At 33.3% G+C, this 23296-nt stretch overlaps 1 protein-coding gene across 6 annotated transcripts in view; it reads left to right on the top strand.

Annotated features, from left to right (window-relative positions):
• Positions 1–23296, top strand: part of MBNL3 (muscleblind like splicing regulator 3) — a 96710-nt gene that overhangs the window by 35472 nt on the left and 37942 nt on the right. For 3 of the 6 annotated variants that reach the window (XM_066356478.1, XM_066356475.1, XM_066356476.1), the window contains exon 1: positions 17183–17288. The exons of 1 other annotated variant lie outside the window; for it this stretch is intronic. In XM_066356478.1, the coding sequence (XP_066212575.1) occupies positions 17262–17288 (27 nt within the window). In that variant the 5' untranslated portion in view covers positions 17183–17261. Of the gene's footprint in view, positions 1–17165; positions 17289–23068; positions 23115–23296 lie in introns of those variants that run through there. 2 more of the 6 variants (XM_066356477.1, XM_066356479.1) reach the window with 2 other exon arrangements.

The raw sequence follows: 23296 nt of genomic DNA, 5'->3' as shown, positions 1-23296 counted from the left end.
TCCTTCCTTCCTTCCTTCCTTCCTTCCTTCCTTCCTTCCTTCCTTCCTTCTACCATTCCTTCCTTCCTTCTTTCCTTCAATTTTCCTTTTCTTTCTTTCTTTCTTTCTTTCTTTCTTTCTTTCTTTCTTTCTTTCTTTCTTTCTTTCTTTCTTTCTTTTTCTTTCTTTCTTTCTTTCTTTCTTTCTTTATTTTTCCTTCCTTCCTTCCTTCCTTCCTTTTTCCTTCTTTTTCTTTTATAGTGAGAGAAAAAAAGGAGAGAGGGACAGACAGGGTTCGATAAGCAGAAAGGGAGAGAGAAGAGAAGCATCAATTCTTCATTGTACCACCTTAGTTTTTCATTGATTGCTTTCTCATATGTGCCTTGACCAGCGGTCTCCAGCAGAGCAAGTGACCCTTTTTGCTCAAGCCAGTGACCTTGGACTCTAGCCAGCAACCTTGGGTTTCAAGCTGCGACCTACGGGCTCAAGCTAGAAAACATGAGGTCATGTCCATGATCCCACACTCAAGCCAGCAACCTGCTACATTCAAGCTGGTGAACTCGTGATTAAGCTGGATAAGCCCGTGCTCGAGCCAGTAACCTCCGGGTTTTAAACCTGGTCCCTTAACATCCCAAGCCAACATTTTATCCACTGTGCTACTGCCTGGTGAGGCTTTCTTGTATTTCTTAATATTACTTTCTTAAAAGTCAGTGAATGATTCCATTTTTTTTAACTAAATGATCTCCACTACTTGAATTTAACCATGTTGTCTCTAGAGTTAAAGTAAATTATTTTTCATTGCTTGTTCATGATGAATCTGAATAATATTGCTGAATGTCATGTATTATCTGTTATTTAGTGTAGTAGATATATCTATAGCACCCATCAGTTTTGGTCATGGACATTTAAATGTATGCTTTCAGTTGGATATTTTTTTTTCTTTCACAACTGGATATATGTTTTTCTATCGAAACTCAAATTTTTATCTACTGAAAATTTGTAGAAAATAAATTAACGTTTTTTTTCTATCCATGTTCTTATGAGTAGACATTGGATAACAAAGACAGTTTCACCATTCTAAAAACCATCTGTTACTTTGAAAATATAGAGTTCACAGTGACATAACTATTAAATATGTGCCAAATATAATAAATATCTTTTTTTTTAAATAATTTTATTTTTTTAATGGGGCAACATCAATAAATCAGGATACATATATTCAAAGATAACAAGTCCAGGTTATCTTGTCGTTCAATTATGTTGCATACCCATCACCCAAAGTCAGATTGTCTTCTATCACCTTCTATCTAGTTTTCTTTGTGCCCCTCCCCCTCCCCCTTTCCCTCTCCCTTTCCCCCCTCCCCCCGTAACCACCACACTCTTATCAATGTCTCTTAGTTTCACTTTTAAGTTCCACCTACGTATGGAATAATGCAGTTCCTGTTTTTTTCTGATTTACTTATTTCACTTCATATAATGTTATCAAGATCCCACCATTTTGCTGCAAATGATCCGATGTCATCATTTCTTATGGCTGAGTAGTATTCCATAGTGTATATGTGCCACATCTTCTTTATCCAGTCATCTATTGACGGGCTTTTTGGTTGTTTCCATGTCCTGGCCACTGTGAACAATGCTGCAATGAACATGGAGCTGCATGTGTCTTTACGTATCAATGTTTCTGAGTTTTGGGGGTATATAACCAGTAGAGGGATTGCTAGGTCATAAGGTAGTTCTATTTTCAGTTTTTTGAGGAACCACCATACTTTCTTCCATAATGGTTGTACTACTTTACATTCCCACCAACAGTGTATGAGGGTTCTTTTTTCTCCACAGCCTCTCCAACATTTGCTATTACCTGTCTTGTTAATAATAGCTAATCTAACAGGTGTGAGGTGGTATCTCATTGCAGTTTTGATTTGCATTTCTCTAATAACTAAAGAAGATGAGCATCTTTTCATATATATGATAAATCTCTTAAACTAAGATATAACTTATGTGCCCCCCATGATTTTCTGGCTAACTATATAGAAGTAAGTTTTAAATTCTGTCTTTATCATGCAGAAATGTAAACTTTTTTTATATCACTTTAAACACTTCACCATATTTTATAAATGTTTAGGTACATTGAGTAAACCTCTTTGTAGTATCAATCATTTCTTACTCCCAAATACCTTTTGGAGACAACATTTTAAAAAATAAAAGAGCCTGACCAGACGATGGTGCAGTGGATGGAGTGTTGACCTGGGACATAGAGGACCCAGGTTCAAAACCTCAAGGTCACTGGCTTGAGTATAGGCTCACTTACTTGAGCATGGGATCTTTGGCTTAGCGTGGGATTATAGACATGACCCCATGGTCGCTGGGTTGAGGGAAAAGGTTGCTGACTTGAGCAATGGGTCACTGGCTAAGTTGTAGACCCCCGGTCCATGCACATATGAGAAAGCAATCAAGGAGCAACTAAGATGTCACAACTATGAGTTGATGTTTCTCATCTTCCTTCCTCTCTGTCCCTCTGTCTGTGTCTCTCTAGATAAAAAAGAATGAGATTACACTTTTTAAAGTGACTTTTTTTTATAACCACATTGACGCATTGTTTTAAAATTTTTGTTCATCTTATTTTTGAAAGAGAGTAACACTGAAATAAAAATTTGAGTCTGATTACATCTTCAAGAGCTCTGTTTTCTTGTGTTAAACATTTGATGAATATCTATTTCAGAAGTTTTTTTGTTATTAGTATTTATGCTTAATACATCATTAAATAAACTTATTTTTTTCAGCTTTTGTAAAAACATAATCTCTAGATTATTTGTAATTTATTGGTTATTTCAATTTCTATTATCCAGGAAAGCATTCTATATATTTGTAGAATGAAATCTGTTCTTAATTTTAAAATAACTGAAAAAAATTAAAAATATTGTCTGTCCATTTTTATTTTGTTAGTACCCCACTGAAGGAAAGATTTATTTTTTCCTACTTTATCGAGATATAATTTACATTGTACATTTTTAAGGTATACAAGATGATAATTTTGTACAAGTATTCATTGTGAAGTGATTAGGTTAGTTAACACTTCTACCACCTCACATAATTACCTTTTCTATTTTTTTATGTGATGAGAATATTTACGGTGTACTACTTTAGCAACTTTCAGGTATATAATAAAGTATTGTTCACTATAGTCTCCCTGCTGTACATTAGATCTCCAGAACTTTTTCTAAATGGAAATTTGTACCCTATATTATCTCTCCATTTCCCCTAATTTACAACCCCTGATAAAATCTATTTTACCCTCTTTCTCAGTTCAGTTTTTTTAGATTTCTCATGTAAGTGAAATCATACAGTATTTGTCTTTCTGTGCCTGGCTTATTTCATTTAGCATAATGCCCTCAAAATTCATCCATGTTATTGTTAAGGACAGGATTTCATTTTTCCTTCTTGTGGCTAAATAATATTCCACAGTATATATTTGGCTATTGTCTTATTTTTCCAAGAAACCTTAAAAGTAGTCTTGATAAATGCCTCTTTCTTAGGTGAACTATAGAAGTAACCATGGAAATACATGAAAATAAACATGGTATCAACAAGTGAGGTAAGCATAGAAAATGCTGCCTTATAATACCAACTGTAACAAAGGCCCTTTGTGTGGCCTTGAGCGAGTCATGGGAATCCTACTACAGGTTTTTCTCTTCATACAAGGCAAGCAACAGTGTTCAGTTTGTAGGACTGTTGGTTGTGGTTTAGTACAAGGACTTTATAAATGTCAAGGGTCATTTAATGTTGAAAGTCCTGTTAAATTTCTTCAGAGTTTTGTATACATTCAATTCTCCAAAGAAATGATTCATTCAACAAACATTTATTGAAATCAATTACATGTTAGGCATATGGCTCAGTACTGTGCAGAATACAATATTACAAAGATGTGGTCCCTGCCTAACTTCTTAGTATGAAGTCGTTTTGTGTTATTTGCTTTAACCAGCTACAAACTAACCTCTAAAAGCATCCAAGCAGAGAAGCTGGGGCTATGATTACAGCCGGCTGTTGTGGTTAAAGATGCAGTCATATTAGAGGTGCTGTCTGAGGTATTCTTTGAAAGTGGTATGGGAAGATATTCAGGGCGGATGGAATACCCTGAAGGAAGATAGAGGGGGGAAACCGTGATGTGTATTTGGGTAGTTGAGTGTTATGTCAGCTTGGTTGAAGAATAGAGCTTGTGTTGGCAGAGAAGTAGCTTAACAGTCAGTGAGATACTTTATGTGTATTACTGTGGAATCTGACATCAGCCTATGAAAGATGAATGGGTAAAGCAAAAGAGACTGGCAAGAGGAGACCTCTGAGAAAGCTGTTTAAGTATTGAAGGTACAAAATTGTAAGAATTTAAATTAGGTGGTGGCAGTAGAAAAGGAAAGCCAGTGATGGTGTTGAAATACTACTGAAGTCAATATATTTAACTAAGTGGAGGTTTTTGTTTTATTCCAGTCTACTGTGATTGTATTCAGCTTACTATCTGATCTGCCATACCTGTTTTAATTTCATGTTAGATGCTGTCTTGTTTATCACTGAATTTTTTGTGCATAGCACATATAGCACATAGTAAAAGTTTAAAAGTTATTTGTTGAATGAAATGTGACTTTACAGAATCATTTTGAGAGATTTACAATAAATATGGGCCCCCTCCATGATTCCCAGTCATCTTGTTATCTGCATTTGTACTTTACTCCCAGTACAATTTTCACTTAAATATGAATGAAAACTCTATACACTGTTTTGTTGACTTTTCTCATTCAACCACATTTTAATCTTAATTTGGTGGTCTACAGATTTCTGATTTTTGTAAATTTACTTTTGTTCTTTAGCATTATAGAAATGTTCTTTGGACAGATGCCATTGTATATACTCTCCAAAAGTTGCCTTTTGAGTGTTTTTATCCTACCTATGAATTGTAAAAACTTTGCAGAGTGGCCACTGTGATAAGTTAGTCAAATTCAAGCATTATTTTTGCCTTAAATGTTTGAAATAGAATTTTACAACAGATGGCTAATTTGCAAATTAAGATATTCTTGAAAACAAGATTTGTTTTAATAAGGTTATTATGAATTAACTATAAAATCATAATTTGAAAAAAAGGGTTTTGTACAATAATAATTGTCTAACATAATAAAATACATTTAAAATTTAATAAGTAGCTTTTGCTCTGAATATACAGTGATATTTTTAAAGTTCAATAAGTTTAATCATAAAATGGTAAAGAGAAATTCTCATAGAGAAATCTCATGCATTGACATTTTAAAATACACTTAATAATAGTCCTCAATAACTATAAATTAATCCAAACAATCTGCTTTTTTAAAAATAAGAAATAAACAAAGGGAAACTAATTTTAAGATGTTACTTTCTAAAGATCTCTAAATTTATTAGCTATATTTTGGAGTTTATACAATCAGCTCAATTTCTTATAACTGTTTCATCTTTATCTCCATTTCTGTCTAGAGATTTCTGCTTTTCAGAATAGATGAATCCGAGGCCTTAGAAGCAGTCTTCAGTAACCAAGATATAATTCAGGTTTGGGCAACTGAGTCTACTTTCAGAAACAGGAAATTTCCTGGAACATTTTAGAAAACTGTTTCAATAAAGAGAAAAAGTTAATTTTGGTTATTGTAAATAATGCTGCAATGAACATAGGCTTTCATATATTCTTTTGCATTAGTGTTTCTGCTCCTTCAGATATAACCCCATCAGTAGATAAATGGATAAAAAAGCCATGGTACATTTACCCAATGGAATATTACTTGGCTGTTAAAAAGAAGGTATTCTTACATTTTGCTACAATGTGAATAGACCTGGAGAGCATTATGCTAAGTGCAATAGGCCAGTCACAGAAAGATAAATATTATATGATTTTACTCATATGTGAAATCCAATGAACAAATAAACTAACAAGCAAAATAGAGATAGACTCATAGATACAAAAAACAGATTGACAGCTGCCAGAGAGAAGGGGTGTTGGTGAGCTGAGTGATAAAAGTGAAAGAATTAAGCAAAAAACAAAAATAAATGAACAACAAAAGCAAAAATTTAAAAAAAAAACATCATAGACACAGACTATGGTTATTACCAGAAGGAAAAAGGGATAAGAGGAGGTAGAAGAGGATAAAGGGGAGATAAATGGAGATGAAAGGGAACGACTTTAGATGGTGAATGCACAATAAATACAATATACAAATGATGAATTATAGAACTGTACACTGGAAACTTAGATATACTGATCACAAAAATTAGAGGATATTTCAAAATGAATGGGAAGCAATAAAAGAAGCATTTGATTTCTTTATTAAACAAGAACCTCTGAAAAGCAAACAAGTCAAAGTAAGTTGTTTGATTATGCAAATGAGATATAAAACCAACTTTTATTTCACTGGTGAAAATACCTATACAAAAGGCTAAAAGTGCTAAAGTATCTGTATATTCCCTGATCCCTAAACTTTTTGAGCAATATGGGTAATTTTATTAACCTATATTATGCTAATGGATTTAATAAAATTTAAAAAGGAAATAAAATGATTTCAACTATTTAGCAGCATTAAGCTGATATCATTAATATTTTAAGGACATAAATAATTGTTACTTGCACATGTTAATGAACCACTGACAACTAAAACTAAATCAAGGTTCTCACATTTCCCAAATTCTAAAGTTCTCACTCAGATGGCACACGACATTTACTCCATGTTTGAAGTATTAGTGATAGAACATTTAAATGTATTTCACTTGTTTCTCCCCCAATTTTTCTATTTTCCTACTAAAGAAACATAAAAAATGACATTATTTCAAAGCAAGAGATTATGAAAAAAAGGGAAGGAAGGATGGAATAAAAGAAAGAATATAGAAAAAAGAAAGAAAGAGAAAGAGAGAGAGACAAAGAAAAAGAAAGAAAAGAGAGAGACAGAAAGAAAGAGACAAAGAAGAAAGAAAAAAGAAAGAAAGGAAGGAAGAAACAAGAAAGAAAGAAAGAAAGAAAGAAAGAAAGAAAGAAAGAAAGAAAGAAAGAAAGAAAGAAAGAAAGAAAGAAAGAAAGAAAGAAAGAAAGAAAGAAAGGTAGGAAGAGAGAGGTAGAGGGAAAAGAAAGAAAGAAAGAAAGAAAGAAAGAAAGAAAGAAAGAAAGAAAGAAAGAAAGAAAGAAAGAAAGAAAGAAAGAAAGAAAGAAAGAAAGAAAGGTAGGAAGAGAGAGGGGAAAAAAGAAAGAAAAGAAAAGAAAAGAAAGAAAGAAAGAAAGAAAGAAAGAAAGAAAGAAAGAAAGAAAGAAAGAAAGAAAGAAAGAAAGAAAGAAAGAAGAAAGAAAGAAAGAAACAGAAGGAAAATTTGGAGACAACTATTGTGAAAAGTTTTTAATTTTGAAATACTTCATCTCCAATAATAATGTATTTGAAACAAAACCAGAATGAAAATGTAATGAATAAATAACATATTAATGAAAAGGAAGTGATAGAGAAAGGAAGACTCCCTAGAGATAGAATTATTTATGCCATTTTTATCTCACATTTTCCACTATAAACTCCTCATACTTATCTGAAGCAGAAGTGAAGATCTGTTATTAATTATGGCTCAGAGAAGTCTCATTTTTTTCTATCAAGCTTGCTCTTCTTTCTTCTCAACAGCACCACTGAAAGCAACCCCAGTCATCTTTGATTTCTGTCCCAGTAGGCCAAGTGCTAGGGCCCCTTCCAGCAAAATTCTTCATGCCTCTGCAGTTGCAGGAGAGATAAGATATCTACACTCTTTCTGGGCAGATTCCATGTCCTGTTTTTCTTTATGTTTTCCACAGTATCAGCAGTCTTTTAACAGAGAGGTCCTTATTAACCAGTTTTTTTTTTCACACAATAAGAACAATGTAATTCACTATAAGTCCTATTTACTATGGTTGCCAGAAAGCTCAGAGCTAAATTTACTGCCCAGCTGAAGCAATTCACCTTAGTCTATATTTTTTATGTTTTTGATATATTTGTTGTTATTATTCCACCTTCACTCTTTCACTATTTACAGTTATGTTATTGATTTTATTGGAAATATACATTTCTTTCTATCTATAAGCTATTTTCAAACGTTTGCAGAAGAACATATTTCCATATCTAGTGCAAGAGCAAAGGAAAGAGATAATTCTATTTCTGAATTTCTTATTTGCAACTTAAGCTACCTATGTGTTTTCCCCCTTTTTGATATGTTAATGTACTGTAGGCCTTCCAGTAATGCAAGCTGAGGGTTTCAGTTTTAATAGGCCTCCAGTTAGAAGTAAACTAAGTGTTGTTGAGATAAATACGTGTAGCTCTGTAGATGTCTTTTTTTTAACAATTAAAAGGGCATAGTGTTGTATGAGCTGTACTGTTTTATTACTGCATCCTTGCTGCAGGGTACAACAGAGGAACTTTAGTTTCAGTGCTTGCTTTGAGGTCTGAGAATCTATTGATACATCATCTTCTGTTTGTCCATGCTGAGATGCCTTGATCTTCACTAGGTTGTTTGCTTCGTTGATATGAAAAGTATTTTCCTCTTAGCTTGTCTTTTTCGAGATATTTAGGGGGGGGAGTGAGGAAAAAGGGTAATGCTTACAATTGAGTGAGTATGGTTTCTGCCGTGAGTAAAAGTATTAATTTATTGGAAAGCTGAGGACATTTTACCACAAATATCCTTTATCTGCTTAAATTTGGGCACATAGCAAAAATTAAAAAAACACTCTGGGGAGGTTTGTAGAGCAAATGTAAGCAACATGTCTTACAGAGCTCTTAACTTTATAATCAATACCACTCATTATTTTGTAAACAGAAAATTATTGTTTCTTAAAAGTAGTAGAGAGGGATTTGGGAAGTTGTCTTATTTATTTTTTTTTTGGCATAACTTGAACTGGCCTTTTATAAGATTGCTAACATTATTACTGAGGTTAGAAATTTGGAATGAAGATACCAACATAACTGAATCTTTTAGAAACTGAATTATCAGTAATGTAAGAAAGTGCTTAATAAACAGTTAAATCCATTGTTGGTTAGGACAGTATTCCTACAGAGCAGAGATCCTCAGTAGTTGTGGGCAGACTAGCAGCACCAGCTCTAACGGGGAACTAGTTCGAGATGTAAATTCTTAGGTCCCACCCCAGAACTGCTGAATCAAAAACACTGGGGGTGGGTCTGAGAGTCTGCGTTTTAAGAAAACTACTTGTTGATTCTGATGAACACTAAAGTTTGAAAATCACTGTTTTAGAGGAAACAATGCCGGTCCAGAAGAGTATCAACTAAGGATGATTTATCTCAATTTCAGAATTGTCAACACTCTGTCCTTCAATGTTTCTTCTTTCATTTTTTCCCACTTTTTTTTCAAATAGCCTAATTCTTGGGTTATTTGCATTCAGATCTGGTTGAAAAATAAAATGGTGTCTGTACTGGAAGACATAAGTTTGCTATGTTTCTCCTCCCAAGGAGTAGCACAATGCTTATTAGCTAATAAGATTTATTAGAGATAAGGCTTTGAAACATACTGCACAAAAGACAGCAGTTTAACTCTTTAACCCAATATTTCTAAAAAGTCTTTGACCACAGAACCTTATTTTTGTGGAGCATATAGAAACTTCTCATAGAACATCACAGGTAGTTGGGCAAAAATAACATTAGTATTTAAATGTATGAAACCAAAGAGAAACTATAGTTTTCCACTATAACCCTTTGAAAATATTAATAACATTTTAATATCCCAACAAGTCTATTATAGGTATGACTAGCAAGTGGACTTTTAAAACTTTGTATGCAAGAAGTATGGGGATAAAAAAGGGCATACATGTAATATATAATATGTATGTATATATTTATTAGTTCTAATATGCATCATATGTTTATAATGTTTTATATATTTATTTTTAATAATAAAAATATGTATGAATGTATATATATCATATATACAAACATGTTTCACATTTGTATGAGTGAATCTTGGCTTCTAAAAGGTTAACATATTGAGATAAATATTTTTTAAAATGAGAAATTAGTTCAAAATCTTATAAACAGATTTATACTAAGATTCAATTATAATATTTTACCAATTTAAATAATATTCAAAATTCATTTGCTACAATTAATTACTTGCTGGCATTTTAAACATCATTGGCATCTTCTCTTATCATCTGTTATTTGTTTTTCTTTATCCTTCTAACTTACCAGAAAAAATGATTTGCCTGATTTCTTTTTATAATTTTAATGTTATGAATAAAATATAACAGCAGTTTCAGTTTCACAAATAAAAAATATTAAAATGTACCAACCAACCAAAGAGTGTGATGTTCCAAATCTTTCCATAATATAAAAAATACTTTAAATGTTTATTCATTATGATTATAAAGTGAATTTTCATTATGAGAGACTTTAAAGTATGAAGCTTGTTATGGTAAAAATGTGTCTCTTGATTAGATAAATAGGTCTCCCTAATTAAGCACTGGCTTATTGCCAGTCGAAAAGAGAGCAATAATTCTCCAATCTTTTCAGTTATTTGCTAGGTAAGATTAAAGCCTGAATCAACTTCTTTATACTCTGCTCTTTCACTTATCATACCACTGAGCTGTGGGAGCAGCAACTGTTTAACAATATCCAGTTCTAAGAAGAGAAGTGTCCTTGGCTCTTTAACATTGAACATAAATTCCCTTTCTAGGTATATAATAATTCATACTACTCACAATATCAAGAATTACTCATATAGTAATACATTACTTTTGTGGTGAGGAAAAGTGATAAAACACTGTAATCTGTCATGCTTTTAACACTTAATTTACAGTAACAATTTTAGTTCTATTTTAAAGAACTAATAAAGAGAAGTAAATATATATTCTTTCCAAAACATACTAAGTTTTACTTTTTATTTGTTCAAACTACCTCTAAAGTATATAAGGGCAGAAATTATTCCTTGAAAAAGTGATTAATAGAATTGGAAAATGATCTAGCCATGATCTTAAGGTAATCAGAATCCATAGCACTTAAATCCCAATCTAGCAGTCTTTCTAGTAAAATACTGAATTCATATTCAAATTCAAGCTTATGCTTGTTTTTTCTAAGAACAAATGCATAAGAAGTCAAAGTATGAATAGCCTGTGACCTGATTCCAAACAGTTGATTTATTTCAACTTTGGATTTGTTATTATTGTTATTTTTCTTATCATATTGCCTTTAAAAGTATAAGTATACTTTTTGGTTCTGTATGTTCAATTGTTCAGTTACTTATTATAAAATCCAGGTTTATTACTATCAGCAGCAAGTATCTATTACACTTGGCTTTTAAAAAATTGTGGAAAAACCTAACTGATAGTAATATTGAAAATGTGTTTATATTATTGAAATATTTATCCGATGTATCCATATATTGATTTGTATTTGAATTCTTTAATATTATTCACCTACTCAAAAATAAATTGACAATATCAGAAAGAAAATAAACATAACATTTGCTCATAGGCTACATCGGAAGCACTGAAAAAGTCAAACCCTAGTTCTCGGGCCCACAAATCATCATTATACTTTGCACCATCTCAAAGTATATATATATATATATGTTTTCTGGTCATTTGAATCAAATCCCTACTAGCTACATTTTGGTTATGTAGCTTTTTGTGAGGTGGTGTACCTGAATTCTCATTTGCCAGTACTCTTAGCTGATTGAAATGCTTCAGAAGAATATTTCGTACCACTTTTTGATATAGTTGATATTTTGTCATTGTTTGGGGATTTTCTCTGCTATGTGAAAGTGTTGAAGCTACAGCACTCAGATATTTGTAGTCTGAGTAAAACTGTTTTTAAATGGCACTACTGTGTTTTTAAAATATTCTTCTTATAGTGTGGTAATGACAGTCACAAAATGCACACAATCCACTCTTTGAGCCCCATTTCTATCTGTTCTTTGTGTCCATCGGATTTTGATCGACTGTTTTTTTTTGTCAGGTCATAGTTGTTTGTGTTTAAACTCTCACAATCCAACTCCTGATAATACAACATTGCTTCTCCCAAACCAACTGGCAAAATTCCAATGTGCAAACATTTAATAAAAAGCTGAGCTAAGAGAGGGCAGGTTAGTACTAATTGTTTTGCTTCGGGAAGGATGAAAGTTTTGATGCATAGAGAACATTTCAAACAGTGCCTACAACATACTAAATACACAATAAAGTAAGTTGTGATTATTTAGGTGGATATAGTGTAAAAATAAACATTCAATTCCCTTGTTTTATTCATTTTCAAGTTGCCCAACATCCCTATATACTTAACAAAACATCTCATTCTCCATAAATTTATTTTAGTTTCTGGACCTACCTGACAGCCAGTTGATATGGAATATTTTTATAATCTTAGAGGGAAAATAGTGTCCCAGACAGTAAAAATATTTGAACTAGCTTGTTCCTCAGTGAAGTTCATGTCAAAGTATTGTGAGGTAATAGTGTACTGGTTAGGAATGTGAGTTCCAGGTCCGAAGCACCTCAGTTCCCATCCCAGCTCTGCTACATTAGATTTGTCACGTTGAGTTTGTTTCTTTAACTCTTTGTGCCTCAGTTCCAATAAAACACTGACCCCCTAGTGTTTGTTTATTGCAGATGTCTAGCACACGGTAAATACATAATAATATCAGTTGTTATTATTCAGGTTGATGTTGTGTGAAAAAAAATGCAAAGCAGATCACAGAGCTCTATAAATCCCTTAAAGGTTTTTTTTTCATTATGACCACTTTCAAGATATTAATAGAAAATATGATTTAATGGGGGCTTCAACCTGGCCTCCAAATATGTGTCAGCAATTGTGACATGCCAAGTAACATGAGCTAAAATTGTACTTACAATTATTCTCCAGCACACTCATAAATCATCAGGTTAGTTCACTTCTAAAGGGTAATTTAACCGTATATACCAGAGTCTAGTATGCCGTCAATGTAAAACAAGAAACAAAATAAAATCAATTAAATGCTTGTTATATTTAGTAGAACAATGGGTGAAATAAGCATCAAAGATTGTCACAATGAAGTTTTACACGGCTTAGTTTATTTCACTGTATCACTTTGTAAAATATTTTTGTAAAATTAAATTTTATTTGCCTTAATGAGATACAAATTGGACTCATTTTATTTTTCAAAGAGATATTTTTTTTCTGAAGTTTTCTAATTTTATTCTAATTGTCACCAAAAGCACAATGAAGCTAGAGTAGATAGATATTTCTTGTTTTGTTTTTCCCTCACTAAAATAAGGAGTCTATTAATTAAATGGAGCCAATTAGACTATCACTATGACCCCTGAAACTTTTTTGTGGTTAATGGAAAAGGCATATGTTTTCAAAGAACACTATATTCTTGCAAGTGCAGTATTCTCCCAATAACTCTTGTTCCAGCTATTGAAACTGACTTGAGGAGTTCAATGAATAGATTTTAAAATTACTAATTAACTTTTTCTGTTCTTTGCTTTGCTTTATTTGTTGTTGTTGTTGTTGTTGTTTTAGATATGGAGATAGGCATTCTTTGGTAGAGGTCATATTTCAAATTCTTTTCTGTAAGGATATGAGACTTCATGGTTGAGAGGTTGATTTATTTAAAAATATAAAACCTCCACTTAACATTTTATCTTCTTTAAACTAATCCCATTTCTAGTCACATTGTTTGTGGATAGCCTTGCTTAGTTCTTTAAATACCAGGAACAGTTTCATCATCATCAAATATTAACCTCTTACTGAAAGCAAGTGAGCTTAACAAAGTTACCATATTTACTAAGTTAGACCAAGAGAGGATCGTTATAAATATATATATATATATATATATATATATATATATATATATATATATATATACACACACACACACACACACATATATATGTGTATATAGATAGATAGATAGATAGATAGATAGATAGATAGATAGATAGATAGATAGATTAAAGCAATCTCAACAGTTTTATCTAGAACTTTTAATATACTTGATAGATATTCAGGCCAGGGAGTATAAATTTTTACTTTTAAAGTAAACAGAATTTGTATCAATAAATTGTATTTTTTATGTCTGTAGAACAAAACAAACAGTAAGTTTATTTAATTCTAAGCATCTTAGAGCTCTTTAAAAAAATATTTTGGTCAAAAACACCAATTTATTTAAATACACAATGCTTTTGGAGTTTTTAGGATTTGTCCAATATTCTAAAACACCTACAGTTTTAATAACAAATTAACACAAATGTTTCAATAAGACTTTTAGTGATAAAATTTATATTTTTACTAACAAAATGTAGATGTAATCTATGCCTCAAAATATTTTAATGGCAGCCCAGGTAACCAAGTAAAACTTTCTGCTTGGAAATTGCATATTTCGTTCTAGCTTGGTATTTGGGTAGGGATATGAGGAAAATGCTTATTTTAAAATGGAAACATTTCACTCTGTTTAGGGTTTGAAACATGATTTCTCCCTTATGAATTTAGCTAGACCTTGTAAACAACCATTTTGATATCACTCACGCTTTTAACTTTCTTTACCTGAAAGAAGTTTTATGTTTAATAAAAGAAGGGCTGATTTTCATCTTTGTTCTTCTAATTTCAAAATTCAGAGGTAAATCAATAACTATATCTGCCCTTTATATAACCTCTTGGTGGAGGGGTACATGTCTGGCCATAGAGTTGTAATTATTTTATTTGGTCTTAGCAGTGTACAGAGCCCTGCAAAGAAATTTTTTTTTTAAATCTGAAAAATAATAAGTGCCTTTCTCACATTATGCTCTCCTTATAAGTTTGCAAGATAGTTGCCTAAATTTAATTCTTCTTTGTAACTTTCTTTTTACTTACAGACAGGAACCTTAATTCTGCCAAGTAGAAACTTCAAAGTTTAAGTTGAATGTAAAGCTAAAACCCTTAGGAATTAAGGGGATTGAAAAAAATGTTCTTACTTCCCAAGATTTAGTGCAGTTAAAACTCACCTGATACCATTATGTCATGGAATACCTGAGGTAAATGTCAAGGGTTCAAGGGACAGAAGTCATAGTGTAGGAAATACAGTTAGAGAAGACTCAAAGTGTTACTTCAAACGTTGCCTGACAAGCATACATATAAAGGAAGAAAGCCCCAACTGCTATTTGGAAATATCTGACAGAACCCACAGCCTTGGCAATGGGTACTGGGGAGATGGTTGTGGGATCTTTCTTTGTAGCAATCATAGGAAACAATCACTATCTTGTTAGCTTTGGGGAAATCAAGTGAATCTTTGAATAACTTTGTTTTGTTATAAACTTGATGAGGAGGGAAAATTGATTCCCAACCAGGGCCACTGTCTCCGTGGAGTTTGCATTTTCTTCCCGTGTCTGCATGAGTTTTCTTCGTGTCCTTTGGTTTCTTTCACGTCCTAAAGGTGTGCATGTGAACTGGGGGAGTTGGGGTATCTAAATTGTCCCAGTATGAGTGAGTGTGGGAGTGTTAGTGTCCTTGGAATGGAAGGGCGTCCTGTCCCGGGTGAGTCCTGCTTTGTGCTTAGAGCTACCAAGAGAGGCTCTGGCCACCTACCACAATGAATTAAAATAAGTGGGCTGAAAAAGAAGTCTCTTACTTGTTTTGATTCATCTTTTTTCATCTTTTCTCTGTGTGTGTGTGTGTGTGTGTTTGTGTGTATGTGTAAAGCTCCCATTTATTTTCATGTTTAATATTGGAATTGTTTGGGGGTATTTGTTTAGAAGTTTGGTGATGTCTTTGTGACCAGAAATATGCAGTGGAAACTTAACTCTTGTTTCCAATTAGCTAATATCAATTAGCTTCTGGTAAAATTGGTTTCCTTATATGTCATTTCATTTAAAGGCTCAGTTTCCAAGAACCTATTGACAATATTGAGGTGAGACTTACTGTATAAGCAAAAAATGTTAAATGTCATTTCAATGGAAGATCCAGTTACTTGGAGTTCACCGTATTTTCCTATTTAGGAAAGAAAAAGATGAAGTTATGGAGGAAAACTAACAACTTATAAAAGGCAACAGGGCTTGGTTTCAGCTTTAGTTAGAGGGAGATGAATTAGAACAGTACTTTCATTAGTATACTCTAGTGAGATATGTTAAAAGGTGTATGATGAAAAAAGAGGGATGATTTTTGTGATTAATCAATGTTGGGAAATTCTGGTAAACAGATTTCCTTACTGTAGGACTTAGACAATCTTTACTATTCTCTGATGTGTTGTCAGTCTCTACGAGAGGAATATATTAAATAGTTTGCCATTTTCAATAAGTATTTAACCAAGAAACTAAATTTTTGAGGCTTCTTGGAAACAGTGGTCTGTGGTTACATACACTAGCAAATGCTGGACTAAATGATCTCTAAGAGCCTTTCCAGCTTTACTATTTAATATTTCTATGACATGTTGCGTATTATATAAGCTTCCTCAGTAAAGTACAATTTTTATTCTTTCTGACTGTACTAATTCTGAATCTGTGATAATTATAAAGAAGGAGTCTGCATTCTTAATGAATAAAAAATAATTTCAGGATTGTGTCTATAAACTGATTCCTAAGTGTTCAAAATTGCCACTTCTGTCATATACATATTCTGTTATATGGAGCTATTATGGATTGCCATTTTTCTGAATATATTATTTTGTTTATGAGAATTAACCATACCTCTCTACTTCTTCCTGTCTTTTAATATGTATAATTAAGGGTTTATTGAAAAAGAAATATATGCAAATAATGGCTATTTAAGACATTTTTGCATGTTTTGAGTATGTATCTCCATAGATCTTACGTGTGTGTATATAGAAACATTACGTTAAGCAGTCATTTTCCTGGGCTTCTGTGGATGTCTGATGCTTTTATTTGAATATTCCACAGACAGAGCTGAAGAGAAAAAAAGTTAGTTTGCCCTTCTCACCCCCCCACACACATATAAAAACCTTGAAAATATAAAAGCCTTATCTTCTTGTAATAATTCATGTGTTAAAAATTTTGCACAAATTTATTAGAGTCAGTAATTAGGCATGGTGGTCACTCACCATGTCTGTCTTCACCCCAACCTAAAGGAGGAGCTCTGCAGGCATCAAAGTCATTTGAATATACACTGGCACCAACCCCTTTGGGTGGAAAGCTGAGTGGCTGACTGGGTAGGAGCCCTGTGAAGCTTTTGATGGGAGGAGCTATGGAATAAAAACTGCTTTCCCCAACAGTCAACTTCCTCAAATTCCTTGTAGCTGGTCAGGTAAGCTGGGACTGAGAGTGCCTCTGGTTTGCTTTGGGCAACTGAAGGCCAAGTAGAACTTGGGCTGATTCCATGGAGAGGGCTGCTTACAACTTTAAGGTAAAGGGGGTAAATTGAGTTTTGGAGAATTTGACTCTGTTTTGTTCAACTCAACCAACATAGAAAAATGAATAAGGAGAGAGTTAACAGAGAATGAATTGTATTGAACATACTTAGACTAAAAACTATTTGTTTATCTGAAATTCAAATTTTATTAAAAGTCCTGTATTTTTATTTGATAAATTTGGCAACTTTAGATAGGATTATAAACCAAAAGTTTAGTTGGGAAGCAAGAATGCAGATAGGTTACGTGCTCTTTGTCCTTGTTCTAAATTGCTGTGGTACGTGACTGGATGGGGTGTCCAGAAAGGAGAGTGAGGAAACCCTAAGTCAGGAGATTTTACTGACTATGGGCTGAGAAAGATACCCTTTATGTTGTATTATAACAAATTCTATGTAGTAAGTAGATTTTAAAGTAGTATGATTTTATGTAAATTTATTTCTTGAAGTAACAAATTGAATGTCATGATTTTTTTCTTTCTCCCCCCTCCTATTTTAATGATATTTTGTGGTCACTATCAACAACTATTTTAAAGACAACTTAAATGCCTTCTGACTTTTGGTAACCTGGTACCAGTGTAATTCAATTGTCTCTGGGCTTTAATTTGATTTGGATTGGCTGTTTTATAAAGAGAGATGATGCATTCTTGAGGAGCTTATTATTTAACAGATATTCAGCTAATATTTTTCTAAAGCAATTGAAAGTACTTGATTAGATAAGAGGAAAATTGGAGAGAAGGCTGAAAGCATATTTGAGGTATTGATGAGGCAGGCTTGATTTCACTGTGAACAGCAGCTATGATTTTGTTATTTGCCCTTCAAAAGATTTCAAGCAAAATATCAAGCTCATGAGGTTATTTAAAAATAAATGTTTAATGTGAATGCAGCTGTATCTTGAAATACAGGGGAGCATTTTTCTTGTAAGAAGTCAGTATACAAGAGTGTGGTGGTTACGGGGGAGGGGAGGAGGAGAGAGAGGGAGAAGGGAAAGGGGAGGGGGAGGGGCACAAAGAAAATCAGATAGAAGGTGATGGAGGGCAATCTGATTTTGGGTGGTGGGTATGCAACATAATTGAATGACAAGATAACCTGGAGATGTTTTCTTTGAACATATGTACCCTGATTTATTGATGTCACCCCATTAAAATTAATAAAAATTTATTAAAAAAAGAAAAAAAAAAAAGAAGTCAGTATATACAATAGAGGTCCACAAGAAGGCCCCACGTTATGTGATTATCCCAAAGCCAGGTATTCTACCTTTGTCCAAGTAGCTTCTGGGTATTTGGTTTGCAGTTTGTTTAGAGAAATATGGGGTGGGGGTGGAACTGTTTGAGAAGGCAATTTATTCTAAGCCAACCCCATAAATACAGTGCTCTTCTTAAGCAGGTCCAGATACTCTTTAAATATGAATTTCCTGCTAGTTTCTTTGTTCAGCTCTGCAGCATCCTATATTCTGGGGGTTGTTGTGAACACAGACCCCTGGAATTAGACCAGAGTCAATGTTTATATACCTCTTGGATTCCTGAAACTTCTGCTTAAGTTACATTGAATTACCAGAATTTTTACCCATATGGTCACATACACTTCTGAGTATATATTCATAGCAAAAAAAGAAAAAGATAAAGATAAAAGTTAGTTACTTTCTAGGCCTAAAGAGAATAATGGTTCATTTGGAGCAGACAACCAGGAACTTCAGTCATGTGTTGTCCATGATTCTCTTCTTGGAGCAAGATAAAATAACTTACGAAAGGAAATAGAAAAAGAAAGAATTAGGCTTCTAAGGAAGACTTACTGTTAGGCCTTGTAAGATTGTTTTTACAAAGTTTGTTCATTCATTCATCAAACTTTTATGGAGTGGCTACTATTAACCACGCACAGAAACATTCCTAGAAGATTCAACGATGAGGAAGATGTAGCCCTGCCTTTAGATAAGCTCAAAGTCTAATGGGGAGATAGGCATGCAAACAATTTATCACAGTGTACACAGTGATAAGTGCAACCATAAAACTGAGTACAAGGTGCAGCTGGAGTCACAAAAAAGAGGGAGATAAGTTGGAGTGGGGTTGGGGAGATGAGCTCAGGAAAGTTTTTACAGAGGAAGAGTCATTTGAATTGAAAATCCTTATGGGGTAGAGAGCATCTAAAAACTTGGCTTCTGTTCTTACTGCACTGCTTATTAATTAGGACAAGCCACCTCATCTCTTTCTCTGTAAGATAAAGATGCACAGGATGTTCCTTAAAATCTGTTTCAGCCCTAAATGTTACAATTCTGGTAAACAAATTATCTTAGTGGTCTATTTCAGAACAGTGGTGTGATTATTCAGCCCATTTCTCCCTTCATGTTTTAGAGGTCACAATTTGAAAGTTTTCTTGAGACAGATAAACAAGAATATTATTCTTCCCTCTTCCCAGCTTCCTCCCAGCTTATTCAGATTAGGTTTCTGGTTTGCTCCAAAGTCATTGCCTGTACATGTATATCAGTGCTGACTACAGTGGAGGTATGTGTACTTGGCTGGCCCTCTCCATGGGATCTACGTTCAGCCTCATTAATTTTACCTCAATATATTCAGGAAATGGTTGATAAGCCTTTTTATTCAAAGAATTTCTTGTCTGCATCCCATATTAAAATAAAATTTGTATGCAAGATTTTAAAGATTCTCTTCAAGCATATATATTGATATTCATAGATGGTACAATATTGGAGGAGAAAATAATGCAGATTATATTTGTTTTTATAAAGACAGAACTCTGCAAAGAAGAAAGTAGAAAATTTGCCATTAGTATGCTAACATCTGGCTAATACTCAGTTTACATCGAGGCACCTCACTTTCAGTTCTTTCATATTGTTCCTAACCTTTACTAGGTCTGTAATGGTTGGAGTAACTAGGCAACCTAATATGTATGATTTGTAATTCTAAAATTCTTATTATGATACTTCTGAGAGGCCATGTCTATGCATGTAAGTAGGTTTCAGTGAAGCAGTATAAAATCAATAGGACTTTTTCATTTAATACATGATCACTGAAATGGAATAACATTTTTTCCCATAGAACAAATCATATGTTCATTGCCTTTATTAAAATTTAACTTTTAACTCTTGATAGTCTAGCAAAGCAGTGAGATGTCTTTGATACCATAATTCAGTTACTGTATTTGAGAGAAGGATTTTTTCTCCATAATTCTAAATATATTTGAAGAAACAAGTTGTTTTCCAAACAGCTATTTCTGTTAAGATGCAGTGATTGACAAAGTATAAATTTGAGCTTCCTTGGGCTTGTTTCTTTTTCTGATGGATAGTAGAACTTTCTGTCATAAATATAAAAAAGTACATTTCAAAAGTTTTTTCTACCACCAAAAACAGGGTAAGTCTCGTATGTGACAGACTCTCATAGTTACCAACTTAGGTGGATTTCAAATCTCTACAATGTTACTGTACTTTCCTTTCTCAGCGAAAGGCTTTGTATTCATTTGCGTAAAGAAAAATGGATTGAATTTTGGAAGTTTTATAATTGCTCTGTAACTTTTCTTTTGTCTGCCATCAACTTTTTGATTCAGATGTATTTTAGAAATTTCTCTCCCTGCTGCTTTTTTGGATGCATTTTGAAAAAAAGGTAGATAAGGGAGGAATGTTAGAAGATTCATAAGTGTAATAACACTTATTTCAGCAGAGAATCAATCACTTGCTATTTGATTACATTGTTATTTTCTTAACTCAGTTACATACTGAAAGACCAGATGTCAAAGATTTGTATTTAAGGCCAAAGTAAATGGCAAAAGAGTGAAATTGAGGCAAGCATAACTTTTTGTACTATAATCTCTTCAATGCTTCTTTAAAATTGAGTTTATTGGGGTTACATTGTTTTGTAAAACCATGCAGGTTACAACTGTACAACTCGATAATATCTTCAGCACACTGCATCATGAGCCTAATCTCTTTAATAATACTTTTTAAATTTTTGTGTGCGTATTTAGGAGAAGGAGAAAGAGATTTGCATGGCTTGACTAGTCTTTGCTGCTATTTTTTAAAACATTGCCAGTTCTACCAGTGGATGGTGGCTGTCATAGGTACATTTGTAATTGTTTATAACATTGTCTAACACATTGAACTGAGCATGTGGCAACTCTGAACCTGTGAGTCTAGATTCTAGACTCTAGAAGGAGGATGTGGGACACTATTGACTTGGCTTGGGGATTCTGAGGGATAATATCCATATTTTAAGATCAGTAACCTTTCTGGGCAGTTGTAGACCTAGTATGAGAGGGTGCCTTGTGGCCCATTTGGAGTGATTAGATGGCCTAAGGAGAACATTTCTACTTTTCTAATTCACAGTTATTGATTTTCCAAAGGACAAAAAAATAGGTGATTATATATTATGTTGAGCAGTCCCTTCCCTGCCTCCACCTTATCTCATTCATACATGCTTACCAAAAAAAGCCCTAATTCCTTATAAGGAGTAACAACAAATGTTAGCCAAAGTCAAATTAACTTTGCCCCCCCTACCTCCAAACTCCAATTAAAGTATTTTGGCTTATAATTAAGTTTGGGCCTCTTGAAGAATGAATACTATGCTGAGGAGATTTATTATGATCTAATGTTGTGAATATTAATATATTATCCTGAGATCTAATGTTGTTTTGAAAAGAAAAAATGCTTAAGTGGTTTAGTTTTCTTTTGAAACACTGTATCCCACAGATAATATTCATATTAAACTATATGGTCTTCTCATCTACTGTTTAGATAAAAAATGCAGATATTTTTGTATTTTATAAACTTTTCTTAACATAAGCAACAGTGTCTGGTAAGGTAGTATTGCTATACATCGGCATTGTTCTAGAATTAAATTATGGGTTCTGTCAAGTAAAATCTCATAAATACGATGAATAAGTTTTTTAAAAATAATATCATGCTGCTTAATATTCCTTACTTTAGTCTTAAAGCCCAACTTGATGTAATTTTTAAAAAGTATTTCTTTTTTCCTATTTTTATACTGTTTTACTTTGTAAAAAAAATGTCATTAGTTGATAAGGATAAAAGCTTAAGAAAAGTTATTATATGTAAAGGGAAATCATATAAAAGCACAAAGGCAGATGATTTTTATTGATAGAGACAGAGAGAGTCAGAGAGAGGAACAGATAGGGACAGTCAGACAGGAAGGGAGAGAGATGAGAAGCATCAATTCCTCGTTGCTGCATCTGATTTGTTCACTGATTGCTTTCTCATATGTGCCTTGACCCCAGGGTGGGGCTACACCAGAGCTAGTGATGCCTTGCTCAAACCAGCGATCTTAGGCTCATGCCAGCGACCTTTTGGCTCAAGCTAGTGATCATGGGGTCACATATATGATCCCATGCTCAAGCAAGTGACCCTGTGCTCAAACTGGTGAGACTTGTTCAAGCCAAATGAGCCCGTGCTCAAACTGGCGACCTCAAGGTTTCGAACATGGGTCCTCCGCCTCCCAGTCCAATGATCTATCCATTGTGCCACTGCCTGGCCAGACCAGGTAATAATTCTTTATCTGTAGATTGGTAGAAAATGTGCCAAATACCCTGTTTTCTCTCTCCTTTCCTTCCTTCCTCCTCCCTTTCTGATTGCATTCAATGTAAATGATGTTAAAACTAAGCTGTAACAAATGTTAAAATTCTAATGTATTGATTTCCCTTTTCTTAAATTTTAAATTATCCATTGTTTAGAATTTCTGAAAATGAGAAACAGTCCTCATTGTACTGCCTTTTTTTTTTTTTTTTTTTTTTTGAGGGAGATTACAAATTGTGTTCTGTATAAATGGCTATGGTTACATTTGCTACCTGTCTGGGAAAACTCTCAAGGTGGGTTTGCAATCCTAAGGTAAATCTGCTCAGAAGGTGCCTCATTTCTTTTTTCATTGCTGCTATGTAACCCTCAAAGTATGGGGATTTGAGCAAGTGTCCTAAATGTGAGTATGTGGTATGAGGAAATAGTCTTAAGGAGAAGAAAGGTCAGAAGTCAGTTATTTAGACCTGGTTAGGGG

This window comes from Saccopteryx leptura, chromosome X (genome assembly GCF_036850995.1).
Source record: "Saccopteryx leptura isolate mSacLep1 chromosome X, mSacLep1_pri_phased_curated, whole genome shotgun sequence".
Taxonomy (NCBI): Eukaryota; Metazoa; Chordata; class Mammalia; order Chiroptera; family Emballonuridae; genus Saccopteryx; species Saccopteryx leptura.
The sequence above is the reverse complement of the archived record's forward strand: the minus strand, read 5'-3'. Positions and strand labels throughout refer to the sequence as shown.